At 39.0% G+C, this 26,598-nt stretch overlaps 1 protein-coding gene across 3 annotated transcripts in view; it reads right to left on the bottom strand.

The window, feature by feature from the left end:
- LOC126243623 (phytanoyl-CoA dioxygenase, peroxisomal-like) overlaps positions 1–26,598 on the bottom strand; it is a 119,219-nt gene that overhangs the window by 7,039 nt on the left and 85,582 nt on the right. For all 3 annotated transcript variants that reach the window (XM_049948176.1, XM_049948177.1, XM_049948175.1), the window contains exons 5-9: positions 25,669–25,782; positions 25,270–25,419; positions 14,747–14,881; positions 12,694–12,831; positions 2,574–2,628 (exon numbers count right to left, since the gene is read on the bottom strand). In XM_049948176.1, the coding sequence (XP_049804133.1) occupies positions 2,575–2,628; positions 12,694–12,831; positions 14,747–14,881; positions 25,270–25,419; positions 25,669–25,782 (591 nt within the window). In that variant the 3' untranslated portion in view covers position 2,574. The remainder of the gene's footprint in view (positions 1–2,573; positions 2,629–12,693; positions 12,832–14,746; positions 14,882–25,269; positions 25,420–25,668; positions 25,783–26,598) is intronic.

Genomic DNA, 26,598 nt, shown 5'->3' with positions numbered 1-26,598 from the left:
AGTAGTGAAATGGAGTAACACAGACCTAGAAGCACTCAATACACTTACACGATCACAATGCCACAAATATAGAATACATCACATACATTCAGCAACAGAAAGATTCACATTAAGCAGAAAGGAAGGAGGAAGGGGATTTATCGACATAAAAAACCTGCATTATGGACAGGTAGACAATTTAAGAAAATTCTTTCTAGAACGAGCAGAAACTAGCAAAATACACAAGGCAATCACTCATATAAATACATCGGCTACACCACTGCAATTTCATAACCACTTCTACAACCCTTTAGATCACATAACATCAACAGATACGAAGAAAGCAAATTGGAAAAAGAAAACACTTCATGGCAAGCACCCATATCATCTAACACAGCCACACATTGATCAAGACGCATCCAACACATGGCTAAGAAAAGGCAATATATACAGTGAGACAGAAGGATTCATGATTGCAATACAGGATCAAACAATAAACACCAGGTATTTCAGCAAGCATATTATTAAAGATCCCAATACCACAACAGATAAATGCAGACTTTGTATACAACAAATAGAAACAGTAGATCACATCACAAGCGGATGTACAATACTAGCAAATACAGAATACCCCAGAAGACATGACAATGTCGCAAAAATAATACATCAACAGCTTGCCTTACAACATAAACTTATAAAACAACACGTTCCTACATACAAGTATGCACCACAAAATGTACTGGAGAATGATGAATACAAATTATACTGGAACAGAACCATTATAACAGATAAAACAACGCCACATAACAAACCTGACATCATACTCACCAATAAAAAGAAGAAATTAACACAACTAATCGAAATATCCATACCCAATACAACAAATATACAAAAGAAAACAGGAGAAAAAATTGAAAAATACATCCAACTGGCTGAGGAAGTCAAAGACATGTGGCATCAGGATAAAGTTGACATCATACCAATTATACTATCAACTACAGGAGTCATACCACACAATATCCACCAATACATCAACGCAATACAGCTACATCCAAACATATATATACAATTACAGAAATCCGTAATTATTGATACATGTTCAATTACCCGAAAGTTCCTAAATGCAATATAACATATACCGTACAGCAAAAAGGAAGTGACGCTTGATAAAGGTCCGCGTCACTCCATTCCTCACCAGACTTAACGTCTGAGAAAGTAAAGATAATAATAATAAATGCGATTAAGACTGTTCTTGAATTGTTGATAGAAGAAAGACTGATTTATATTACACTCCAGTGAGATTAAAACAACAGTCTAGATCACAATAATATTTTACTAATGGCCGGTTTTGACATTGTGTGTAACTTATCTTCAGAAAATAAGCACCTCTGGCGGCTGCTGCTGCTGCTGCTGCTGCCGCCGCCGCCACCAGCTCCTGGGTGCTCACCCAGCAACACACCTTTTTGAAGATGACTTCCACACGAAGTCAAAACCAGTGATTAATAAAATATTACTGCAATCTAGACTGTTGTTTAAACTGAGTTGTATCACCAGACTGCTGTTACTCCTCTGGACCATGTGGTCCAAATTTACGATTCTCCAGTGAACCTAATACTGAATAATACAGGACTACCGCACAACTACAAAATTCTCTGGCAATAGCCACAGAAATACGATATGTGAATGGCAACAGCAATATATTATGGTGCCGTATAAACACCTCTCTTTTTAATGATAAGCTGAGTATTCAGATGAATTACTGTTTCCACTTAAATGCACAATATTTCGACAACCAACTTGGTTGTCTACTTCTGGTGCTGTGAATTGTGCCGTTATATGTACTTGATGCCTAGAATCCAACCACATTGGGTACTATTGTTGGTCTCAGGCTGCTATTCATAGCAGAGTTTGACTACCAATGCCCAGTACGCCTTTCAGTGCTCTTTTGTTTTTAGAGTCCACTTTGATATTTTGTGAAACACGCATTCTCTCAGCATACTAATGAAATAATAATCCACCAGGGCTGCATTTTTACATTTTATTTATTGGTACAACTTTCGAACGATGTCTCATTCTCAAGCAATACCTAGATACAATTGGGCTATATATGTAATTTTTGTTTGTATTATAATTTTTTACACATGTTACAGGAGCTTAAATGTTATTTTTGAAATATGGTTTAATTTTGTTATGTCATATTTGTGCACAGCTGTAACGTCATCGATTTGTGTGTCAGAGATTTGGTTCACTACCAAATTTATATCTTTGACAAAAATCGATTTGTACCATATGTAAAATATAAAAAAGGTGCTCTACTGGATAATAATTGCAACAGTATGCATTTCATACATTTTGTTGATGCTGCAGAACAGTATACACAAGACACATTCACTCAGTGTCTCCCAATACTGGTAGGAGGATACTGTCAATGATAGGTCGTCTATCCTGAATTATTGTCAGTTATTAAATCAATCTACTCACATGTCTTTGCGGTTACATTGCAGTATATTGTCACTCATTCCACATTCCTAAGCATTTTACCTCAATAAGGGATCTAGGATATAAATTTGCTGATGAGAGAGACAGGAACTTACTTTACAGTGATATCTCCTGCCCACGAACAAGTCTGCTCCTGTATTTCCAGACATCCTGCAAGAAAAAATAATTACATGTAGTATATTAGCAATAATATTGAGTACAGAATAATAAAATGGCTTTAACTCCAGAATTCTGGGATCTGTGGACAAGAATAAAACAAGAAAGCCTTGTACATGTGGCACACAGCAGCTTGTGAACACTGAAATAGTTTCATGATAATATACATACATATGTTGAGCAGCTTAAGCAGATGTATATGTATTAAAATGGCACATTTTCAAGGGTAAAATGCTAAAAATGTGCATTTTCTGTACGAGTATTGTGAAAAGTTGTACTATGATAGAAGTAAATGCAGGAACTTGTAGTACACTTTAACCTTAAGTGGGAGGCCAAAGACAGAAGTAACTGTCAGCAAAGGAAAGCAGAAGGTAACAGTCCTGTTAGGAACTCACAAAGTGTATGGTGTAAGTCTTCAGTTGCAGAGTACTTGGGACTGACTACAAGCTATCCAGCATCTTTAAATACAGTGGAAGGGTCACTTGTGTGACACAGGACTCCAGGATTGTAAATGTGGATTTCACTATAATGGGCCCGGTAATAATATTAGTTAGGTAAGCAACAGCTTCAACAAGACAGCCGCCCTGACACGTTGTATGGAACCACCTTGCATTTTGTTGAGATGTGTGGGCAACGTTATCAGCCATTTCCAAACAGTCCTGTGAACAATCTTTATGCTCTTCACTAAGTATGGCAATGAAAAGTTATTTTATACTTATTGAACAACGGAAAATCCAGCGTGGAATGTAACAATATTACGAAAAGGAAAGAAGCCACCCACCATATAGTGGAGATGCTGAGTCACAAATAAAAACAACAAAAAGACTGTCACAATATAAGCTTTCAGCCAAAAAGGCTGTTGTCGAAAATAAATCTCAGCTCTAGCAGCTGAAGCTACAGTGCGGCTTATATTGTGACAGTCTTTTTGTTGTGCCTATCTGCGACTCAGCATCTCCACTATATGGTGAGTGGCAACTTTTCTTTTCATAATAATTTTATACTTACTACTTTGATAACTATTAGAATTATTAGTAGAAGTAAATTAGTTAGAATATAAGGCTTCTGGTAATACATAGTCAAATTGCTAGTGGTGCATAAAAATGAAGTAAGTCTTCAGCAGCAGCACAAACATCAAGATCATAGCAAAAACCTGAGCAAGCGCAGAACATGTTAGTCATATAATTCTTGGTCCAAATGTGACAAAAGGCTCTTAAAAACACAGACAACTATACACAATGACTTTATCCACAATGTATAGGGATTGATCGATGACAGAATATGGAACAAAAAAGGTCTAATGAACTTATGTCCAGAATGCTTGGTTTCCATGCTAGATACCATTTATTCAGTCATACTTTGTTACAGGGTCTGCGGTCTAATGCATGCTTTACAATGCAGCCACAGTTACAATACGCACGGTTTCTTCCTAGAGGGCGGTACCCTTCCTCATAGGTGATGCCTTAGTACCCTATTCTGTCATTGTAATTGGTAATGAGGTGTCCAATACACTTCTCTTGCTGACTCACCATGTAGTTGATGTGATGCAGCATTCTACACAATAATTCTGTGTTCAAATCAAAAGCTTGGCAAATGGTGTTTACTTATAGAAAGGCAAATGGCAACAGACAGTGAGCAGGAAGGTTTTATCAGGAGACCTATTCCCCCTGACAACAACCACAGCATTCAATGTTTACAACAGTGTTTTGGGCTTCTCAACAGGAAGAAGTGTATCCATTAATCACAGAATGCAGACTTTCATGCCCGCGACTTGTGATATTGCTTACAGTTATGTTATGGGCTTTAGGTCACGGTACATTGCATAATTCTCTGCCTAACATTTTATCTTCCAATGCTGGAGGCCTCATCAGAGGCCTCAATGACTCAGAAAACAGTTACAGACCCAAACAACCTCAAAAAGCTGAACTTCATCAGACTCTGCAATCTTAGGCAACAGTCTGACAACATTACAAACTGAATGTTGTGTGGATATGTACAAATAGTTCAGTTTACTGAGTTTGCTGGAGTCTGTAACTGCTTTCCAAGTCATTAAAGCCTCTGATGATGTATCCACCATTTGAATATGAATCGTTGGGTAGAAAATTATGTGAAACTTCCTGGCAGATTAAAACTGTGTACCCGACCGAGACTCGAACTCGGGACCCTTCCCTTTCGCGGGCAAGTGCTCTACCAACTGAGCTACCCAAGCACGACTCACGCCCCATCCTCACAGCTTTAATTCCGCCAGTACCTCGTCTCTTACCTTCCAAACTTCACAGAAGCTCTCCTGCGAACCTTGCAGAACTAGCACCCATGGAAGAGAGGATAGCACTTGCCCGCGAAAGGCAAAGGTGCCGAGATCGAGTCTCGGTCCGGCACACAGTTTTAAACTGCCAGGAAGTTTCATATCAGCGCACACTCCGCTGTAGAGTGAAAATTTCATTCTGGAAAATTATGTGTTGTACCACGACCTAATTCCCACAACATAACTATAAGCAATATCACAAGTCACGGACATGAAACCCTGCATTCTGTGATTAATGGATACACTCTTCCTGTTAAGAAGCCAGATGATACTCAGGATGACTGATCACCAGGACGGACGAAGCACAGCTGGTGGCTCACTTACAGATTCTGGACACCCAGGAGAAAGACAGAGTGCTGTAATGCCAGACACTAGCTGGCGACATACAGCCCGGAAGACCTGGTGTGGATTTTAACACCACAGCAACTGTAGATAGTGGTTACGTGTGTGCGAGTTGCGCTTGTGTGAATATGTATGTGATTTATACTTTAGAAGAAGGCCTTTTGTCTGAAAGCTTAAATGTATATCAGTCTTTCCATTGCACCTCTCTGTGACTCAACATCTCCTCTGTATGGTGAGTAGCAGTCTATCCCTTTCATGATAATGTTTTGTACACGTCAGCATTTTTCGACATCATGTATGATGTCTAGAATTATGCGGCTTCATCCAGAAGACAAAAGTGCAGAGACGCTGCCCGTGTCCCTCGGATGAAACCCTACTGTATGTTGGAGCACAGCCTAATGCCCATAATACAAATATCAGCAATATAGCGTATCCACTGTCATTTCTGCATCACAACCAGAGGGCAGAAAGAACAGTGTGAAGCCTGCAATGTCATGCGTCACTGTGTAATGCAAATGTCACAACTGGCAGTAATGTATCTCAGTCTTGCTGTATTTCAAGAGCACATCTGCTAATAACTGTTTTCTAACGCCATTCGTCTGTAGATGATAGGCATTTGTTATCATATGAGTAATGTTGCAAAGCGTATTTACCTCTGATACTAGTCTCAAATGGGAAACTTTTCCATGATCAGAGATCATCATGTAGGCTGCTTCATGCTTCAAAATGATGTTTTCTAGAAGGAACTTCGTAATTTTCAGAGTTTTGACAGTCGGCGCATCTCTGATTATAGCAAATCTTGATGTAGTCAGTGAAGACTCTTATCCATCGAGTCCCGTGTGTCAAATTCATGAACCTTCCCTAGAGGTCGATTCCAATTCTGTCAAATGGTGCTGCTGCAGGCAATATTGGTACCAGATACCTCGGAAGTTGCTGTGCCATATGTTTGCATTTCTGGCATTTCTTACAGTGGCTCACATATTTCTCATAAATCAGCAGAGCCCTGGTCAGCGATACCTGCATCTGATTCTGTCCAAGAGTCTTCACAAATTCCAGGTGACCAGATGCTGTGGAGCATCATGGAAGAACTTCAGGATGGTTGGTCACAGATGATCTGGAACCCATTTCTGTCCCATTGGATCATAGTTCCTCTTATACAATGTTCCATTTATTAATTGGAATTCTCCTTTGATCAGTTATTCCTCCTCCTTCAAGGCTTTTATAGTTTTCAGCAGTACCGGTGCTTCCTTCTGTTCAACAACAATGTCATTTAACACAGCAATAACTGAAATTTTATCCACGCTACTGTCTTCCACCTAATGATTCCTTGAAAGGCAGATGGCATCCTTGTGTTTGTCCCTGCTTTTGTATACTGGTGAAACACTGTACTCCTGAAACCTAAGAGCCCGTCGTGTCATTCGATCTTCCTTCAATCTAGTCAGCCAGCAGAGATCTTCAGACCTCCTTGGTCAATCACAACAGTAAACAGTTTGCTAAATTAATAAATAGGAAACTTGTTGATGGCCCAAACAACTGCAAGGCACTCTGTCTCTGTTGATGTTTAGTTAATCTCAGACTCTGGAAGCATAAGCTATCACCTTTTCACCACCTCCTTCAATTTGCACTAGAACTGCACCTTTCCTAAAACCACTAGTGGTCATCTGAAGTTCTGTCTTGGCATTCTCAACATAAACTGCTAGGACTAGAGATGACGATATTGTCTTTCTAAGGACGCTAAAGGATCTTTCTCGCACCTTGTTTCAGGACAATTTGGTATTTCCCTGCACTCAGTCCTTGCAAGGGGCATACAAGCACATTTTGAAAAAACTTCTTATATCAGAAACGTGCCAAAGAGTCAAAAAATTTTTGACTGTTCTTATTCTCTCTGGATTTGGTTCAACACCACTAAGTGCCCCAACATTTTTATTTCATCTGTGGCGAAGAGGCACTGTTCCAGATTCAGGTGGAGGCTGAACACACTTAGTTACCAGGTGGCTTAGATGTTCTTTCACTGTCTTTGAAACATGACAATGTCATTCACACAGCAAAAACATGCTGTCCAGTTAAGGTTGTCCACCATACATTTGAGTTTGGCTGGGGCATTACATAGTCCAAACAGCATAGCTTTGGCCATCAGGAATTACAAAGGCACTCTTTTCACAGCCAGCCTATCATCAACAATTTGTCAGTAGCTTGTCTACATGTGCATTTTAGTTTGTTCCTTTCAAGCATTCTATGGTGTTAGCAAAACACAGCAGTGGATACACACCTTTTTTGTGAATATGTTCAGTCATCAGAAGTCAAGAAAGATATGTTGTCCTTGTTATTCACAAGGACCATAGGGAAGGACCAAGGATGCTCTGACGGTTCAGTGATATCATCTTGCAGCATTGGATTACCTGTCATACATGCTGTACGAGTGCTGGCTAATTGGTGACTGATCCCCAGTGTTGATATGGTGTTTTACCATGGGCCACTTTGGTCTGTCTTTTAAAAGCACTCAAAAGTTGGAGCAGAATGGCTGACTCTTGCTGATGATGTTCCCCAGTCGGGCCAGATCCTATTAGCAGTCTGATTTTCTGCATTTATGATGGCTTGTGATGCCTGGAATGAGTCATCTGAGAATAACATTACGACTACATTCTGCTAAAATGATTAATTTGAAGGGCTGTCTCCTTTTATTGAGAGTTATTCTTGCAATATGTCTTCCTGTCGGCTGGACGTATCTCCAATTTGCGACTTTGTCGCAATCGCCTTCGTATCGTGGAACGAGTATTATTAGCCGACTACAGTAAGCATCTAACATTACAGGAAAGGAAGTCTCTGCATTGACTATTATCCAGACAGGTTGTGTCCCAATGGTGACATTAATGAGGTTTTCTGACATCCTGGTGATTGTATGCCACAAAGGATTTCATTTGTGGTGGCCTCGTTTCCACAGACGGTCACTTTGCTTAGTTTTCCTGAATTTGGGACCCACATGGGCAGCTGGTACCTCTGTACTGCGACAGGAATCAGCTACGACTTGTCGAGCAGTGGCCTCGTACAGGGTACGGCAATGAGCTCTGTGCTACTAATCTACTATAATTGTCTACAGCTGACTGGCGTAAATACAACCATTGTGATGGTTAACATTTAATAGTGCATAGAAATCACCTAAAACTCGCCTTCTTTCTCTGCAATAGCACAGTAAGTGTACACAACATCCTCAACGTCAACATGCCGGTGTGTTGTTCTCCGTCCTCTTCTGCAGGACATTACACGTGGCATAGGAATTGGTTCTGTGTGCACTAGTAGGATACTCAGTGGTCATCTGGTGGCTGCAGTACATGTCCGAGTTGGCCGAGTCCATTCTTGTAGTTCTGCTGGTGATGGAGATCGGTACTGAAGATCGGCACATCTCTTCTTGAACATAATAATGTTGAAGGACTCTGATAACTCTCCCATGAATTTAATTTTCAATCTGGTGTTTGTTAAGAGTGTGTCTGACAATGTTCACTGTCTTCTTATCCAAGGCCCTCCCTTCCAGCTCTGACAGTCTACCTATAGAGCTGTAAGCCTTCTTGAAATTGACAACAAAGGTGCACTATAGCCTCTGTGCTTCTCATTGCTTGGTTACCTCAAGAGTACCTTTAAACTGAGTATCTCTTCAGCACAGGACCTTCCCAGTATGAAGCCTGCTCAGTATTCTCCTGTGCAGGGACTGTGACAGAATTTTGTATACAGTGGTCAGTAAAGATGATGTTGTTGTTGCTGTTGTTGTTGTGGTCTTCAGTCCAGAGACTGGTTTGATGCAGCTCTCCATGCTACTCTATCCTGTGCAACCTTCTTCATCTCCCAGTACCTACTGCAACCTACATCCTTCTGAATCTGCTTAGTATATTCATCTCTTGGTCTCCCTCTATGATTTTTACCCTCCATGCTACCCTCCAATACTAAATTGGTGATCCCTTGATGCCTCAGAACATGTCCTACCAACCGATCCCTTCTTCTAGTCAAGTTGTGTCACAAATTTCTCTCCTCCCAAATTCTATTCAACACCTAAATAGTTATGTGATCTACCCATCTAATCTTCAGCATTCTTCTGCAGCACCACATTTTGAAAGCTTCTATTCTCTTTTTGTCCAAACTATTTATCGTCCATGTTTCACTTCCATACATTGCTACACTGCAGTCGTTCAGAAACGACTTCCTGACACTTAAATCTATACTCGATGTTAACAAATTTCCCTTCTTCAGAAACCCTTCCTTGCCATTGTCAGTCTACATTTTATATCCTCTCTACTTCGACCATCATCAGTTATTTTGCTCCCCAAATAGTAAAAGTCATAAGTCATTTACTACTTTAAGCGTCTCATTTCCTAATCTAATTCCTTCAGCATCACCTGATTTAATTGAACTACATTCCATTATCCTCTTGCTTTTGTTGATGTTCATCTTATATCCTCCTTTCAAGACTGTCCATTCCGTTCAGCTGCTCTTCCAAGTCCTTTGCTGTCTCTGACAGAATTACAATGTCATCGGCAAACCTCAAAGTTCTTACTTCTTCTCCATGAATTTTAATACCTACTCCGAATTTTTCTTTTGTTTCCTTTACTGCTTGCTCAATATACAGATTGAATAACATCGGGGAGAGGCTACAACCCTGTCTCACTCCTTTCCCAACCACTGCTTCCCTTTCATGCCCCTCGATTCTTATAACTGCCATCTGGTTTCTGTACAAATTGTAAATAGCCTTTCGCTCCCTGTATTTTACCCCTGCCACCTTCAGAATTTGAAAGAGAGTATTCCAGTTAACATTGTCAAAAGCTTTCTCTAAGTCTACAAATGCTAGAAACGTAGGTTTGCCTTTCCTTAATCTTTCTTCTAAGATAAGTTGTAAGGTCAGTATTGCATCACGTGTTCCAACATTTCTACGGAATCCAAACTGATCTTCCCCGAGGTCGGCTTCTACCAGTTTTTCCATTCGTCTGTAAAGAATTCGTGTCAGTATTTTGCAGCCATGGCTTATTAAACTGATAGTTCGGTAATTTTCACATCTGTCAACACCTGCTTTCTTTGGGATTGGAATTATTACATTCTTCTTGAAGTCTGACGGTATTTCGCCTGTCTCATACATCTTGCTCAATAGATGGTAGAGTTTTGTCAGGGCTTGCTCTCCCAAGGCTGTCAGTAGTTCTAATGGAATGTTGTCTACTCTGGGGCCTTGTTTCAACTTAGGTCTTCCAGTGCTCTGTCAAACTCTTCACGCAGTATCACATCTCCCATTTCATCTTCATCTACATCCTCTTCCATTTCCATAATATTGTCCTCAAGAACATCGCCGTTGTATAGACCCTCTATATACCCTTCCATCTTTCTGCTTTCCCTTCTTTGCTTAGAACTGGGTTTCCATCTGAGCTCTTGATATTCATGCAAGTGGTTCTCTTTTCTCCAAAGGTCTCTTTAATTTTCCTGTAGGAAGTATCTATCTTACCCCTTCCTCTGTAAAGATATCAATCCCTAATTGATGACATAGGTCTTATTCTCTTTCTTATGTAGAGGGTACATAACTGCGCAGTTCCGGTCTTCTGGCATCAACGCGATATGAAATAGAATGAACATGTCTGGTCTGTAATAGCGAAGGCGAGTGTTCGACTTTGTTTTATTGGGAGAATTTTGGGAAAGTGTAGCACATCCATAAATGAGACAGCACACAGAATTCTAGTGCAACCCATTCTTGAGTTCTGTTCTAGTGTTTGGGCTCCCCACCAGGTAGGATTGAAGGAGGGCATTGAAGCAATTCCGAAGTGTATTGCTAGATTCATTGGTGGTAGATTATATTGCCACACTAGTATAACAGAAATGCTTTGTGAATGAGAAATTAGGGCTCATACACAGGCTTTAGGCAGTTGTTTTTCCCTCTTTCTATTTGCAAGTGGAACAGGAAAGGGAATTATTAGTATTGGTACGTGTACCCTCTGTAATGCAGGCTGTACGGTGGTTTGAAGAGTATGTATGTAGATGAAGATGTTGTCAGAATCCGAAATGCATTCCATTAAAAGAAGGCACACCAAAATGTGTATGCCACAGGCACTAAATCAGGTGGGGCCTTCCACCAGCCAAACTGCCATGTTTCAAGGGGCTATGTCCAATTTGGGAGAGGTCAGTGAGACTTTGGTTCAGCTTTGCCTGGCAGGAGAAACATGACAGAATATTCGGCCTCACAGTCAACAGTTTCTTATCCTTCAGTTCCAGCCACTCTCCCACTGACATGACCATCTGTCTTAACAGCTAGTGTAAAGAAATATCTAATTCCTGCCACTCCTACAAGCCTCCTTGACTGATTTATCAGCTTTACTTGTATTCTGATGTGCCCCAGTACCATGCAAAATACCAGTTCCTTTCTAAGCTGTTGTAGCATTTTTTCAGCTGGGTGCATTTGTTGGAACAGTTGAAGAACACTACAAAAGCTGGAGCAGATGACAAACTTTATTGCTTGTATTATCTCATCTGCTCCACTGCATTCAGAATTTTGTAGAAATGTACATGCTATGTGCCAAAATTCCTGGTAGGTGGATTCTGAAAGCATGACCAGGTGAAGGGATTCTCCCTGTTTTAACTAATTTGTTTACACAATCTTAAAATTGTATAGTATATCTCAAATGCTACAAACCAAGGCTCTAAAAATCACATTTGGAGTGTTTTCCTTTCTAAAGTTTGACCAATTTAAAAACTCTGGGACACTTAAGAAGCTAAGGAGGCTATTTACTTCTGTCTTGGCATAAAACATTAATATCTGCCACATCCAGTTCAAAATGATACCTCTTTCCATAAATTGCAGTACAGATGGCATGTTAAGTGACTGCACTCACATGTAGCCTTTTGTTGGGCGGGATATGATATGCCTGTGGTTGAATTTCACTGCACATCCAGTTCAAAATGATACCTCTTTCCATAAATTGCAGTACAGATGGCATGTTAAGTGACTGCACTCACATGTAGCCTTTTGTTGGGCGGGATATGATATGCCTGTGGTTGAATTTCACTGATAGGAGGTGATTGGATGGGTGGGTGTCTGGGAAAAGTCATGCACCTGTCTTCTCTCTTTGGGGATGATCTGTTAAGTGCAGAATTGGATGTAGAGGTGGTACTGGGTTGGCCTGAGATGTTGGACAGGCTGGGTAGGCTTCAAAATACTACTTTGGAGGATAAAGATACAATTTTTGGTCGGATATTCCTCATCTCAGGATTTGATAAAAAGTACTTGAAGATCTGGCAAAGAATATGGCCAAGTTCCTAAAGGCCAGGGGGGGTACTGTGTGATAAGGGGAGAACTGATCAGAGAGGGTTCACCTTGCAGGAGTGTTGTCTATGGGCTCTGTTTCTAAATTTGTTTCTAAACTAGTTTTTTCTTGTATTTTTGTATAACATACCTGGTAGGTGAGTTCCACACCTCTGCGTTTTGTGATTTCAAGTACTTCCTGAGCTATGTTTTCTTGTGTTGTTCCTCGTACGTCTATGTAGTGGCAGTCCGATGCAGCATAATGGCAAGAAATTGCTTTTCGAAAACCCTGGGAAAAAAAAAGAATACACTTTACCAAAGTGTACTCAGACAAAATCTCAATAACAGTAAAACAATACTAGAAAATTGCAACACCAGGGTCGAAAACTTGTGATGAAAAACATTTTCACACTTTCATCCATGCATTCATTTATTCATTATTTTCCAAACCTCATATCAAGGAGAAGTTCCTCCAGGGATGCTAAATGAATCAAAGGAAATACAATGCATAGAAACTTAACTCGTACACTGTATTAACAAGAAACTGCCACTGCATTTTTAATACTATTTAGCCTTATGCCACCATAAATTAAACATAGTAAATTAGAAGAAAAGCCATATTACCCTGCATTTGGCAAACAAAACATTTAAATCTTCGTAATTACTACAGTCAGAGTTAAATGAGTCAGACAATTACTCACAAACACCTGAGATGATTTTCATTATGGTAACTTACCACTCCTAGCAGGCTGTAAGATAAAGTGGTCCAAGAAATTCTGATAGCAACAATATACTTATCTTTTGAATTACAACTGTGTAATTGTGAGTGTCAGTGAAATCGTATAATTAATGTACAAGCAGTATCCTACTTCACACTTACACAGAAATGTAATGCAAGTCCCAAATAACTATGAAACTCAAATGATTTAATAATGACTTTTGGCACTAAAGAACTACTCACTTGCAAAGAAAATTGACAGAACATAGCTCCCACAGGTGACAAAAAAATCATATCAAAGGACAATGACAAGGCACGCCAATGTTCTGAAATGATCAGTTCACTGAAAGTGTGTTCCCAATACACTTGTAGTGTAGATATAGGTAGGAATACTCCAGATGGAATGAAGGAGATTGTAAATATCAAATATCTACACTTTATTAACTGACACTGAGGCATGCTAAATGCCTGTGTACATGACAAGCCAAAAGCCAACTGAATCAGAGATTGCTGCTACAATGTAACTGCAGTATTGCCTAAGGAATCTCCTCACTGGAACACCTGACTGCGGCCAGGCTGGAACACACGTGCACAACTGATCAAATTGTCTACCAAAATGCCACTCAAGTTGTTCTTAATAGAGGCACATTTGCTGGAAAATGGGACTAATGTAGTGTAAGTATATATTACGACAACAAAAACAGTCAATTTTTTTGACAAAATAAATTAATTGAATACATAAAAGATCTACTCACCAAGTGGTGGTAGAACACTCAAATAACAGAAGGTTTTAACTAAGCAAGCTTCTTCGGGCAGAAGGATTGAAGGGGAAGGAAGAGGGGTGAAGGAAAAGGACTGGAGAGGTCTAGGAAAAGCAGTAGATTTTGGGAAAGTCACACAGAACTGCTGGTCAGGGGAGACTTACCAGATGGGATGAGAAGGAAGTATATATTAGGTACATTACAGGTTTATTCATAACAAATTATAAAATAATTATAAAAATTGTTCACTAGTTATTGTCTGAGAGTGATTTGATACAAGTTTGTAATCTTAACCATTTTATTTAAATTTTCAACACTACCTTAGGGCACAGTGACATTCACTAGCTTAATGATTAATAACGCTAATGTTCATTGGAACTTTTACTGTATCACAGAAAAGGCTTTTTAATAGCTGCTCCTTCCTAGAAAAGAAACAGCTGACTTGTTGTCTATCTCTGGAGGTTCTCACAGAGAGACTTAAAAGCACAAAATTTGAATGAATTAATCAATGAACAGACATATATTAGTTCATTTTAACGGATGAGTTACATTTTAAATATGAAATAGAATAATTTATTGTGTTCTTAAAAATCTACATTTCCATAGCAACTTTTGGCTACAATTTGAAATAAGTAACTATGTGTATCATGTAGTGGAATCAAAGTCATGTTCACAAATAGAAAGCAGAAATATTCAGGTAGGTACACTTCAAGTTCTTTACTAACCTGTGTAACATTAATACCAGATCCGTGAATCAACAATGGATGGAAAAATACCGTATCACCTTTTTCCATCTCAACAAAAATCTTTGGGTGGTTATCGTACCCCTTGATTCCGTGAAAAGCTTTGTTGACACCATTCTGAAAGGAGAAAGGCAATATAACTTTTTTTAAATCATCAATTTTCTGCATGTACTAAATCTCCATTTTAGAATTTCAAACTGGAAAGTAAAATGGATGAAATGAAGAACATCTTTAAGTGAGCAAAATCTAACTTTACTGCAACATGATCACTGTAGAATGAAAATATTTCAGTGACAGTATGAGATCTTTGTTACTTGACTAGCTTAGTGCCTGTTGCTTCACTTGTGTAAACTGTATGGTGTGCAGAGGTTTTTTTATTATTTAATCAAATTTTTATGTTACTCACAAACTGCAACACCTTCGAAGCTTTTCATGCTAATTAAGGACATATAAGCATTGTCTATCCTGGATGTAGAAGGAGTCCAAAGTTTTTGTTAATTATTGCTTTTCTGTTTCTGTGGAGATATTTCCATATAGCAACTTTCATCCCCTAACAAATATTTTTTTTATATCTGAATGAGAAGTGAAACACCAATTTCCTTAAATTTAGCTTTAAAAATTTTTTAATGTATTGAAATATTTTCTTAAAAATTTTTATCCCCTACTGCATACCCTTAGGGGCTGAATTTTCAGGAACACTGAAACACACTTTTTTTTTTTTTTTTTTTTTAATTTCTTACTGAGAAGTCAAATACCAGTTGTCATAGATGTTGCCTTAAAAATCCTTTAGTAATTCTTTAGTAATTGTGTATTTTCAAACAAACTTTCAGCCACCACTTTACCCCCTTAGCGGTTGAACTTCCGAAAAAGCTGAAACATGTATTTTTTATTTTTTGGCTGAGAAACCAAATACCAGTTTTCATTCCTTTAATAGTGACATACTTTCAAAAAGTCTCTCATGCCCTATTTCACGGCAATCCCTTCTTAAATAATGCCTCCAGTAAAAGATACAAATCCTCTCCAAATTTCAAGTTTCTACGCTTAGAAATTTGGGCTGAGTGGCGATGAGTCAGTGAATCATTCTGACTCTTTCACCCCCTTCGGGGTTGATTTTCCAAAATCAGTGACGCGCATTTTTTCGTCTCAAACCATGAACCTAATTTTCAAAGATTTAGCTTTGAAAATGCTTTTGCAATGAAATAATTTCATAAAATGTTCCACCCCCTATTTCATCCACTTATGGGCTGAATTTTCAAAAACAGTGATGTATATGTTTTATTTCTGACAGAGAACCAAACAAATTTTCATAGATTTAGCTTCAAAACTGCTTGCAAAATGAAATATTTCCATAAAAACTTTCATCCTCCATTTCACTCCCATATGGGTTGAATTACAAAAAACTGTGGAACACATATTTCTTTATTTTTAACTGAGAAGTCAAATTTAAATTTTCATAGATTTAGCTTTAAAAATGCTTTCAGAATACAATATTTTCATAAAAAATCTCATCGCCTATTTTACCTCCTTGGGTTCAATTTCCAAAAACATTGAAACAATTTATTTTTTTATTTGTAACTGAGAAGTCAAATATAGTTTCAAAAAACATTTTCACCCACTATTTTGTCCCATACGGTTAAATATCCAAAACTGCTGAAAGACATATTTCTTTATTTCTGACCAAGAAACCAAATACAAATTTTCGTAGATCTAGCTTCAAAGTTGCCCTAATAGTGACATTTTTCAAGAAAACACTTCATCCCCTATTCACACCCTTAGGGTTGGATTTACAAAAAATAGCTTCCTAAACAATGCCTACAGTATAAAATCCACACTTTCTCCAAATTTCAAGTCTCTATCCTTAGTGGTTTGGGCTGGGCAATGTTGAATCAGTCAGGACACTGCCTTTTGTGTATTGAGATAATGAAAGCTTTAGCAGTCACCGGTCATGACTGGATGATTGGATAAAGACTACAGTTTTAAACAACACTTAAAATATAGAAATAAAAATGGAATAAATATAAAAAATAGAAATTAGTATTATACAGGGTGTTACAAAAAGGTACGGCCAAACTTTCAGAAAACATTCTTCACACACAAAGAAAGAAAATATGTTATGTGGACATGTATCCGGAAACGCTTACTTTCCATGTTAGAGCTCATTTTATTATTTCTCTTCAAATCACATTAATCATGGAATGGAAACACACAGCAACAGAATGTACTAGCGTGACTTTAAACACTTTGTTACAGGAAATGTTCAAAACGTCCTCCGTTAACGAGGATACATGCATCCACCCTCCGTCGCATGGAATTCCTGATGCGCTGATGCAGCCCTGGAGAATGGCGTATTGTATCACAGCAGTCCACAATACGAGCGCAAAGAGTCTCTACATTTGGTGCCAGGGCTGCGTAGACAAGAGCTTTCAAATGCCCCCATAAATGAAAGTCAAGAGGGTTGAGGTCAGGAGAGCATGGAGGCCATGGAATTGGTCCGCCTCTACCAATCCATCGGTCACCGAATCTGTTGTTGAGAAGCGTACGAACACTTCAACTGAAATGTGCAGGAGCTCCATCGTGCATGAACCACATGTTGTGTCGTACTTGTAAAGGCACATGTTCTAGCAGCACAGGTAGAGTATCCCATATGAAACCGTGATAACGTGCTCCATTGAGCGTAGGTGGAAGAACGTGGAGCCCAATCAAGACATCACCAACAATGCCTGCCCAAACGTTCACAGAAAATCTGTGTTGATGACGTGATGTGATTGCACAATTGCGTGCGGATTCTCGTCAGCCCACACATGTTGATTGTGAAAATTTACAATTTGACCACGTTGGAATGAAGCCTCATCCGTAAAGAGAACATTTGCACTGAAATGAGGATTGACACATTGTTAGATGAACCATTCGCAAAAGTGTACCCGTGGAGGCCAATCAGCTGCTGATAGTGCCTGCACATGCTGTACATGGTACGGAAACAACTGGTTCTCCCGCAGCACACTCCATACAGTGACGTGGTCAACGTTACCTTGTACAGCAGCAACTTCTCTGACACTGACATTAGGGTTACCGTCAACTGCACGAAGAATTGCCTCGTCCATTGCAGGTGTCCTCGTCGTTCTAGGTCTTCCCCAGTCGCGAGTCATAGGCTGGAATGTTCCGTGCTCCCTAAGACGCCAATCAATTGCTTCGAACGTCTTCCTGTCGGGACACCTTCGTTCTGGAAATCTGTCTCGATACAAACGTACCGCGCCACGGCTATTGCCCCGTGCTAATCCATACATCAAATGGGCATCTGCCAACTCTGCATTTGTAAACATTGCACTGACTGCAAAACCACGTTCGTGATGAACACTAACCTGTTGATGCTACGTACTGATGTGCTTGATTCTAGTACTGTAGAGCAATGGGTCGCATGTCAACACAAGCACCGAAGTCAACATTACCTTCCTTCAATTGGGCCAACTGGCGGTGAATCGAGGAAGTACAGTACATACTGACGAAACTAAAATGAGCTCTAACATGGAAATTAAGCGTTTCCGGACACATGTCCACATAACATCTTTTCTTTATTTGTGTGTGAGGAATGTTTCCTGAAAGTTTGGCCGTACCTTTTTGTAACACCCTGTATACAATTAACATTCAGATCTAAGATAGTCAAATGGACAACCAACTTCTTTTTTTATGGAAAGTGTCATCGCATTAGTTGACACTTGCTTAGTACGGAGTGCTACAGAAGACAAAAGGACAAAACTCTGTTAAAGTCAATGACTGCCCCAACCAATACACTAAGAGTTAATGAAACCAGCTGTCTACATTTCCCTTTGTACACATAGCTGATTACCCAGAGTTGCTCAGTTACTCGGTTACTTATTCATCCCAAACTTATGGTGGACAGAAAAAGGGGTGAAATCTGCCTGTACTGTAACAAGAAACTTAATTTACATACATAAATAATTTAGGAGTGACGGTGATAAATCACCAAATAACGGAGGTGTTTTGTCAACAGCACACAAACAAGATCGGAAACTTTTCAGACAAGTCTTTTCTCAAGGTAGAGTACAGGTACACACAAATCTGTAGAGCTACACAGTGCCAACCGCCTACATGATGCCGTGACTGCAGTTCTGTAGCTCGAGTGGGATAGAGACTGTGTCAGGTGGACTGGCCTAAGGGGAGGAGGTGGGATGTGGGAGGGAAGGCTGATTGGGAGGGGGGGGGGGGGAGGTTGAGGCTGATGGCTCGGGGGGGAGGCAGCAGGTGCAGGGGGGCAGGAGAGCATCACGGGCAGCGACACTTAATGATGGTGACGTGGGGACTGGGCTGGGCAGGGTGACTGAACGGAGGCTGCGGGTGCAGAGTGTGGCACAGTGGAGTGGCGAGTTGTTAGCTTTAACTCCTAAATTATATACCTTCTACCAGGACTTTCCATTACTGTATTAATTTATTTTAATGTTTTTAGGAAGGATAAATACAGAATACAAATCATAAAGTAAAATCTTCTACAAACTCACTGTAATATAAGTTTCATTCTTCAGAAACAAGGGAATAGTCGGGACTGCCCCAGGGAAGTGTGACAGGCCCACTCTTGTTCTCTACACACATTAATGATCTGACAGATAGGGTGGGCAACAATCTGTGGCTGGTTGTTGTTGATGCTATGGTGCACGGGAAAGTATCGACATTACGTGATGGTAGAAGGATACAGCATGATTTTGACACAATTTCTATTTAATGTGATGAATGGCAGCTTACTCTACATGTAGAAAAATGTAAGTTAATGCAGATGAGTAGGAAAAACAATCCCGACACGTTCAACAACTGTATTAGTGGTACACTGCTCGATGAAGCTGTGTTATTAAATATCTAGATGTAACATTACAAAGCAAAATGAAATAGAATGAACACAAAAGAATGGTAGTAGGGAAGGCAAATAGTAGACTTGCATTTACTGGGAGAACTTTAGGAAAGTGTAGTGCATCTGTAAAGGAGATCACATATAAAACACTAGTGTGACCCAATCTCAAGTACTGCTCACGGGATCCTCACTAGGTCGGATTAAAGGAATACACAGATACAGTTCAAAGGCGTGCTGCCAGATTTGTTACCAGTAGGTGCTGTCAACACGCGAGTGTTGTGGAGATGCTTTGTGGACTCAAATGGGAATCCCTGGAAGGAAGGCAACTTTTTGCAAGTGAAGCGCTATTGACAATATAAAGAACCAACATTTACAGCTCATTGCAAATGATTCTGTTGCCACCAATAAACATTTTGCATGAAGACTGTTAACATACAGCGACTGCCTCTAGGAATATTTTCTTTATTTTCAGAATAACTCTCTTTTTCCATCCTTCTCTCAACATAAAGATAAAATCATTGATAGGTTGTTAATTAATGTAGTCCACACCAAAAAATTTTGAAACCCACCATTTATTTAAGCAAAGCTGTTACAAGAACGAGAGTTCACTCTCTTTAGAGCCCCTTCGTCTGACAACCAGCTGAACTGTACTTACGGGTTACAGTGGCGCTTCCACTGCATGCTGCTGTTAGCAATTTGTTATCATAATCTGCAGCCAGTAAGGTAATAGTAGAAGGTGGTTGTTGTCTTCTGTCCTGAGACTGGTTTGATGCAGCTCTCCATGCTACTCTATCCTGTGCAAGCTGCTTCATCTCCCAGTACCTACTGCAACCTACATCCTTCTGAATCTGCTTAGTGTATTCATCTCTTTGTCTCCCTCTATGGTTTTTACCCTCCAAGCTGCCCTCCAATATAAAATTGGTGATCCCTTGAGGCCTCAGAACATGTCCTACCAACTGATCCCTTCTTCTTGTCAAGTTGTGCCACAAACTTCTCTTCTCCCCAATCCTATTCAATACTTCCTCATTAGTTATGTGATCTACCCACCTAATCTTCAACATTCTTCTGTAGCACCACATTTCAAAAGCTTCTATTCTCTTCTTGTCAAAACTATTATCGTCCATGTTTCACTTCCATACGTGGAATCTAATTCCCTTAGCATCACCTGATTTAAATCGACGACATTCCATTATCCTCATTTTTCTTTTGTTGATGTTCATCTCATATCCTCCTTTCAAGACACTGTCCATTCTGTTCAACTGCTCTTCCAGGTCCTTTGCTATCTCTGACAGAATTACAATGTCATCAGCAAACCTCAAAGTTTTTATTTCTTCTCCAGGGACTTTAATTCCTACTCCAAATTTTTTCTTTTGTTTCCTTTACTGCCTGCTCAATATACAGATTGAATAACATCCGGGATAGGCTACAACCCTGTCTCACTCCCTTCCCAACCACTGCTTCCCTTTCATGTCCCTCGACTCTTATAACTGCCATCTGGTTTCTGTACAAATTGCCTTTCACTCCTTGTGTTTGACCCCTGCCACCTTCAGAATTTGAAGAAGAGTATTCCACTCAACACTGTCAAAAGCCTTCTCTAAGTCTACCAATGCTAGAAACGTCGATATGCCTTTCCTTAATGTATCTTCTAACTTGAGTCATAGGGTCAGTATTGCCTCATGTGTTACAACACTTCTACGGAATCCAACTGATCCTTCCTGAGGTAGGCTTCTACCAGTTTTTCCATTCGTCTGTAAAGAATTTGTATTAGTATTTTGCAGTCGTGACTTATTAAACTAATAGTTCAGTAATTTCACAGCTGTCAACACTTGCTTTCTTTGGAATTGGAATTTTACATTCTCCTTCAATTCTGAGGGTATTTCACCTGTCTCTTACATTTTGCTCACCAGATGGTAGAGTTTTGTCATGGCTGGCTCTCCCAAGGCTATCAGTAGCTCTAATGGAATGTTGTCTATTCCCAGGGCCTTTTTTTGACTTAGGTCAGTCAGTGATCTGTCGAATCCTTCATGCACTATGACATCTCCCATTTCATCTTCAAGGTAACCAATGAGAATTGTTCAATCTTATAATCTTGGTTGCCTCAAATATTTGGCTGTTTCTTCCAAAAAGTCATGACTTCTGGGGTTGTGGTTATGTTGTTGAACTGTCTTGGAATCTAATATCACAGCATAAATTATTGCAAGTGAAACAAGCAGCTATGGAATTTATAATCTTTTTTGCCACAAATATATGACTGTTTTTTTTTTAAATGTCATAATTTCTGAGGTTTCTAACAACCCTACCACAACAAAGGTCAAAATTTTAATAACGATTGTGGTGTTGCTCACGCTGCTAAATACTGCATTATCGGGCAACAACAGTCATATTATGTGGCAGGTGTCATTAGAGCACAGTTAATAGTCATTTCATGTAATAATGAAAAAAACTAGGCACTCATCTTTTTATGTTTCCCACACTGGTCTCGTCGTAAAATCATGGCTCAATCGTTGAAAATCTAGGTGGTTATGATTCCAAGCTCGGATGCAAAGAGGCCTAGGTTTTATTCTGCTATATTCAAAGGTTTTGTAGATGCACTTCTCAAACCATTTTTGGAGATTAAACCTTTCAAAGTTAGCACAGTAGTGATGTAAAAAAAAATAATCAGCACTCCGAATTTAAGTTACACTTCCTTTTAATTTCTTTTATTGCAATATCACGTGACACACAAACATCACTTCACAATACAAAACATACTTGAAAACATCTTTCTCACATTTTATAAGCCAACTACAATATGCGTCTTTCCAACATGACTTCCAAGACTTCACCTTCTCAAGGTCCGACTCTCTAACAAGTTAACAACTAACTAACTAATAATCGCTTACGTGCCCAAAAATCAGAGTTACAAGTACGTCAAAGATCATAGTGACAAAAGAAAGAATACACATAAGAATAATATCATTGCAATATAAACATATCAATGTATCAAAAGTGAAATCAAATCTGAATGTTGTCTCAGAAATGTGTTAAGTAGTTAACAGAAATACAGTAGAATATTACTGGTATCGAGAGGTTCAGATGAGGTGCCATAATGGTTACGTAATTCAAGTACCATTACAGGTTGTAATTATGTTTGACATCTAATAGCCCGGCTTAATTTGCTGCGAATTAAACAAAACACAAGCTAACTTTATTTACAAATTATAGGACAAACGAGCAATGCAACTGTCAACCCACATCCAAAACTTGATTTGTCATGTTTACTTTCCATCATTCGTCACACAAACTGTTACCAATAGCAGCACGCAACACAAAAGCAGCGGTATGCTGTAAGTTCACTTTTACCTGACATGCACAATGGGAAGAGAAATTACATCTGCCTTTGCATTTTTCAAACAATGGAAAATCCACGATGGAATGTAACAAATGAAAATAATCAACCTTTGGCAATATAAAGTAATTGCACAGATTAAAAAAATCTACTCACCAAGCAGCGGCAGGAGAAAATACAGACACAAAAGGTTAGGTTTAACTTATGCAAGCTTTTGGAGCCAGTGGCTCCTTTTTCTGGCAGAAGAATTGAAGGGGAAGGAAGAGATGTGAAGGAAAAGGTCTGGACAGGTTTAGGAAAAGGGGTACAGTTTGGATAAGTTACCCAGAACCCCAGGTCAGGGGAGACTTACCGTCCAGTAATGACACAACTGAATTAATACAGGCAAAGAAATCATCCCTATCATTTTCAGAGATGTCACCCTCCCTACATTTGTCTCAAAGGATTTAGTGGAAAAACAGAAAATCATAGTAGGAGTCTAAGGTTTCATCACTGTGGCACCCGACTCAATTCTTTCTGCCCCCTACACTTTTATTTCACTATAAATGAAGTTGTTGAAACTAGTTTTCAAGTTGTAGGAGCTATTGGTAAAAAGTCAGAATTTTATAAGCAGGCTGGTTAAAAACTTATCAGCCTAATTTTTTGTGTGTATTGATAATGCAAACAGCTGCGTGTGCGCATGTACTTTGCAACAGAGAAAAATTTCAGATCACAGAATTGCCTACTGGCAATTCTGAATAATGTAGTGTACCCTAGAAATGTTATAGTTGCAAAACTTAGTCAGTTCTGCTTGTTTGACACTAGCATGAATATTTATAGAGTTATACTAGTTTCAGACCAATGTCACATACCAGTACTGCAGTTTTCTTGTCATGTGATACTTCGTTGACCTAATAGCAGTGATCTTGTGTGGTTATAAAAAAACTCCTTTTAAAATAATGAAGTTTGTACTGCACAATGACCACAACCAGTATTTTTATTAGTGAAGTAGTTAGTCAATTAGGGTACCTGTACATCACCTATTTCCATTTTTTGAACAAACTGGACACAAAATAAATTACACATCACAACAGACATTTAACATTTTACATCTCATTTACTAAATGCTTGGAAAAGTGAAAATGTATACTAACTATGGCCTATTAGAGTAAAATTTCAGTGTTAATGCTGGTACAAAGTTACACTATCATTCAGGGTAACTTTAGATTGGTCTTAAAAAACAAAGAAGTTTTCCTATATCTGATGCTCTTGACAAATTTACATCATGCCAGAAGGACATCAGATGTTAATAAGAAGTAAAAACAAACGGTGTTAATACAGTAGTGCAGGTTTACTTTGAAATTTCAGGATATTGGTATCGACCTGGCACTGTTCCAGTTAAATCACTGTTGCCAGAAGCTCCTTTCATAGACAACATAATTAAAGGATAATCACAAGCCTACGAAATTGTAGGAAGTTAGGAAGTGAACTGAAATATTAACTAGAAATCAGAGAGGTAATAAGACTACTACTTATAGTTTAAAATAATGCAAATAGGTGGGGCAGCACCCATTTGAAACAAAAGTGGTATTTGGTACAAAGATACCCTGACTGGTAAAACGTTGCCCTGACTGACTGTCGTTAGTTAATTAGTTTCATGTTCCATGGATCAATTGCACAATTAACTGTGAAGATGTGGAATGACTGATTTTATGTACACACTACAAACTAACTTTTAGCTATTGCTACATGCTGAACATTTATTGAAGGGTTTTTAATAGTAATTCCTACCTACCACCTTTTACACATTACAACAATAGAAATTCTTCTATGGAATAGGAGGAGTTGTCAAGGAGGAACTTTCCAAGTTTGTTTCAAATTTTACTTTGCTGTCAATCATACATGTTATATCACTGGGTAAGAAAGAAAAAATTTTAGTTGCAGCACTGTGCAACCCTCTTTGTGCTAAAGACAACCTTAATGTGGAATAATGAAATTTTTCCTTCTGGTATTATAATTACGTACAGCATTGTTCCTTTTGAACTGCAGTGGATTATTTACAACAAACTTCACGGGGGAATAAATATACTCTGAAACAGTAGTCAGAATGTCCAACACCTTAAACAGATGTCTACAGGATGACTGCGGGTGTGCACTACATATTACCCTTATAACACTTTTTTGAGAAACCATGTCTTTCTTAAAGATGCAAAGATGCATCACCCCAGAAAATTATTCCATATGACATTACTATCCCCCCCCCCCCCCCCCCCAAGATTTGGAATGATTCTATGTGCAAATTTGGTTGCACTAAGTTGTTTTAGGAGTAATGACATTTACCTCCAGATCAGGATAGTCATGCTGCAGGAGTTTGCCCTTGTGAGTTCCGGGGAGCACGTACAAACAGCCGTTCCTGGTAGTCACCCTCTCCATGGCTGTCCACGCTGCCACTATGCGATCAGCTGGCCTAAAGGGAAAGTAATGGAGGTCCTGTAACAGAAAACTGAAGTTCACAGAAGAGACAGGACAAAGCAGTGAATTGGTAAACTGTAATTGTGGAAGTAAGAGTGTCAATTACAAGTCACTTTATTATTACAAGATTTGGATGAGAGAGACAGAGATGAGGCTGGAGACAGAAATGAAATGAGAAATAAAGGAAATGGAAGGTGGACGAGGAGTGTGGATGGGGATGAACTGGGGTGAAGGGGGAACAAGAAAACTTTGAAACATTTTACTCACCTGATGTGCAGGGTGTACAGAGGTAGCCTTCCCTGAGTCTGGAGGTTTATTTATAAGCATTGTGTGCATTGCCTTTATGTTGGGTCCAGTAAAGCACTCAACGTAGTCAAGCAGCTGCAATAAATGTTACAGTAATATTATAATAATTTTAAGAATTTTAATGGAGATGTTACTTATGTAGACCAATAAAAGTGCCACTTTAAAATTATATATATATTTTTTTTTTTGGTTGCGTTATTTATCCTGGAAAGGCAATGAACATTAAGTCCTCTCTTACATCTAATGACAATGACTGTGGGCATAACATGGGTTCATGAGTAATGAAGAAAGTGGTGAAGCTGACAAATGAAATTAGAAAGAAATGGAATTCCAAGAAGATTTGAGAATTTGCTTCACCATTTGACAGGGAGAAATGGTCATATATGTTAATTTTTTTATTGAAGAGTTTTGAGGCTGACAAAAGTAAGTGATTCAGTAGTTTCTTAAATGCAACAAGACATTGAATTCCACAGACGGTGCAGGATAACCTGTTCCAGAGGTAGACAGCAGCAGTGGGGAAGGAGTTTCTGTATGTTTTTATTTTACAGATAGATACAGTTGGATATTAGATAAGAGAGGCCTTATGTTGTAATTATGATGATTTGCTAGGAACTTAATCTGTTATGGAAGGTACTGGGGTGCACGCACACTGAGGACTTGAAGAGGTAGACACAGCATATGGCTGTCAAGTAAGTTTTCTAACCACATCATCCTAACTTGGTGTATGGAGCATCGATGTGGTCAGACAGACAGATGTTGCAGATATAAGCCCACACAGATCCACGTTTACACTTTTAGTCCTAACTGCCTAGGGATTTTATTGCTCAACACAATAGCACAGGCTCCACCAAATTAATGATTGCACAAATTTATGTTTAACATCCTTTGGAA

This window comes from Schistocerca nitens, chromosome 1 (assembly GCF_023898315.1).
Source record: "Schistocerca nitens isolate TAMUIC-IGC-003100 chromosome 1, iqSchNite1.1, whole genome shotgun sequence".
Lineage (NCBI taxonomy): Eukaryota > Metazoa > Arthropoda > Insecta > Orthoptera > Acrididae > Schistocerca > Schistocerca nitens.
This window is presented reverse-complemented; position numbering and strand designations above follow the sequence as displayed.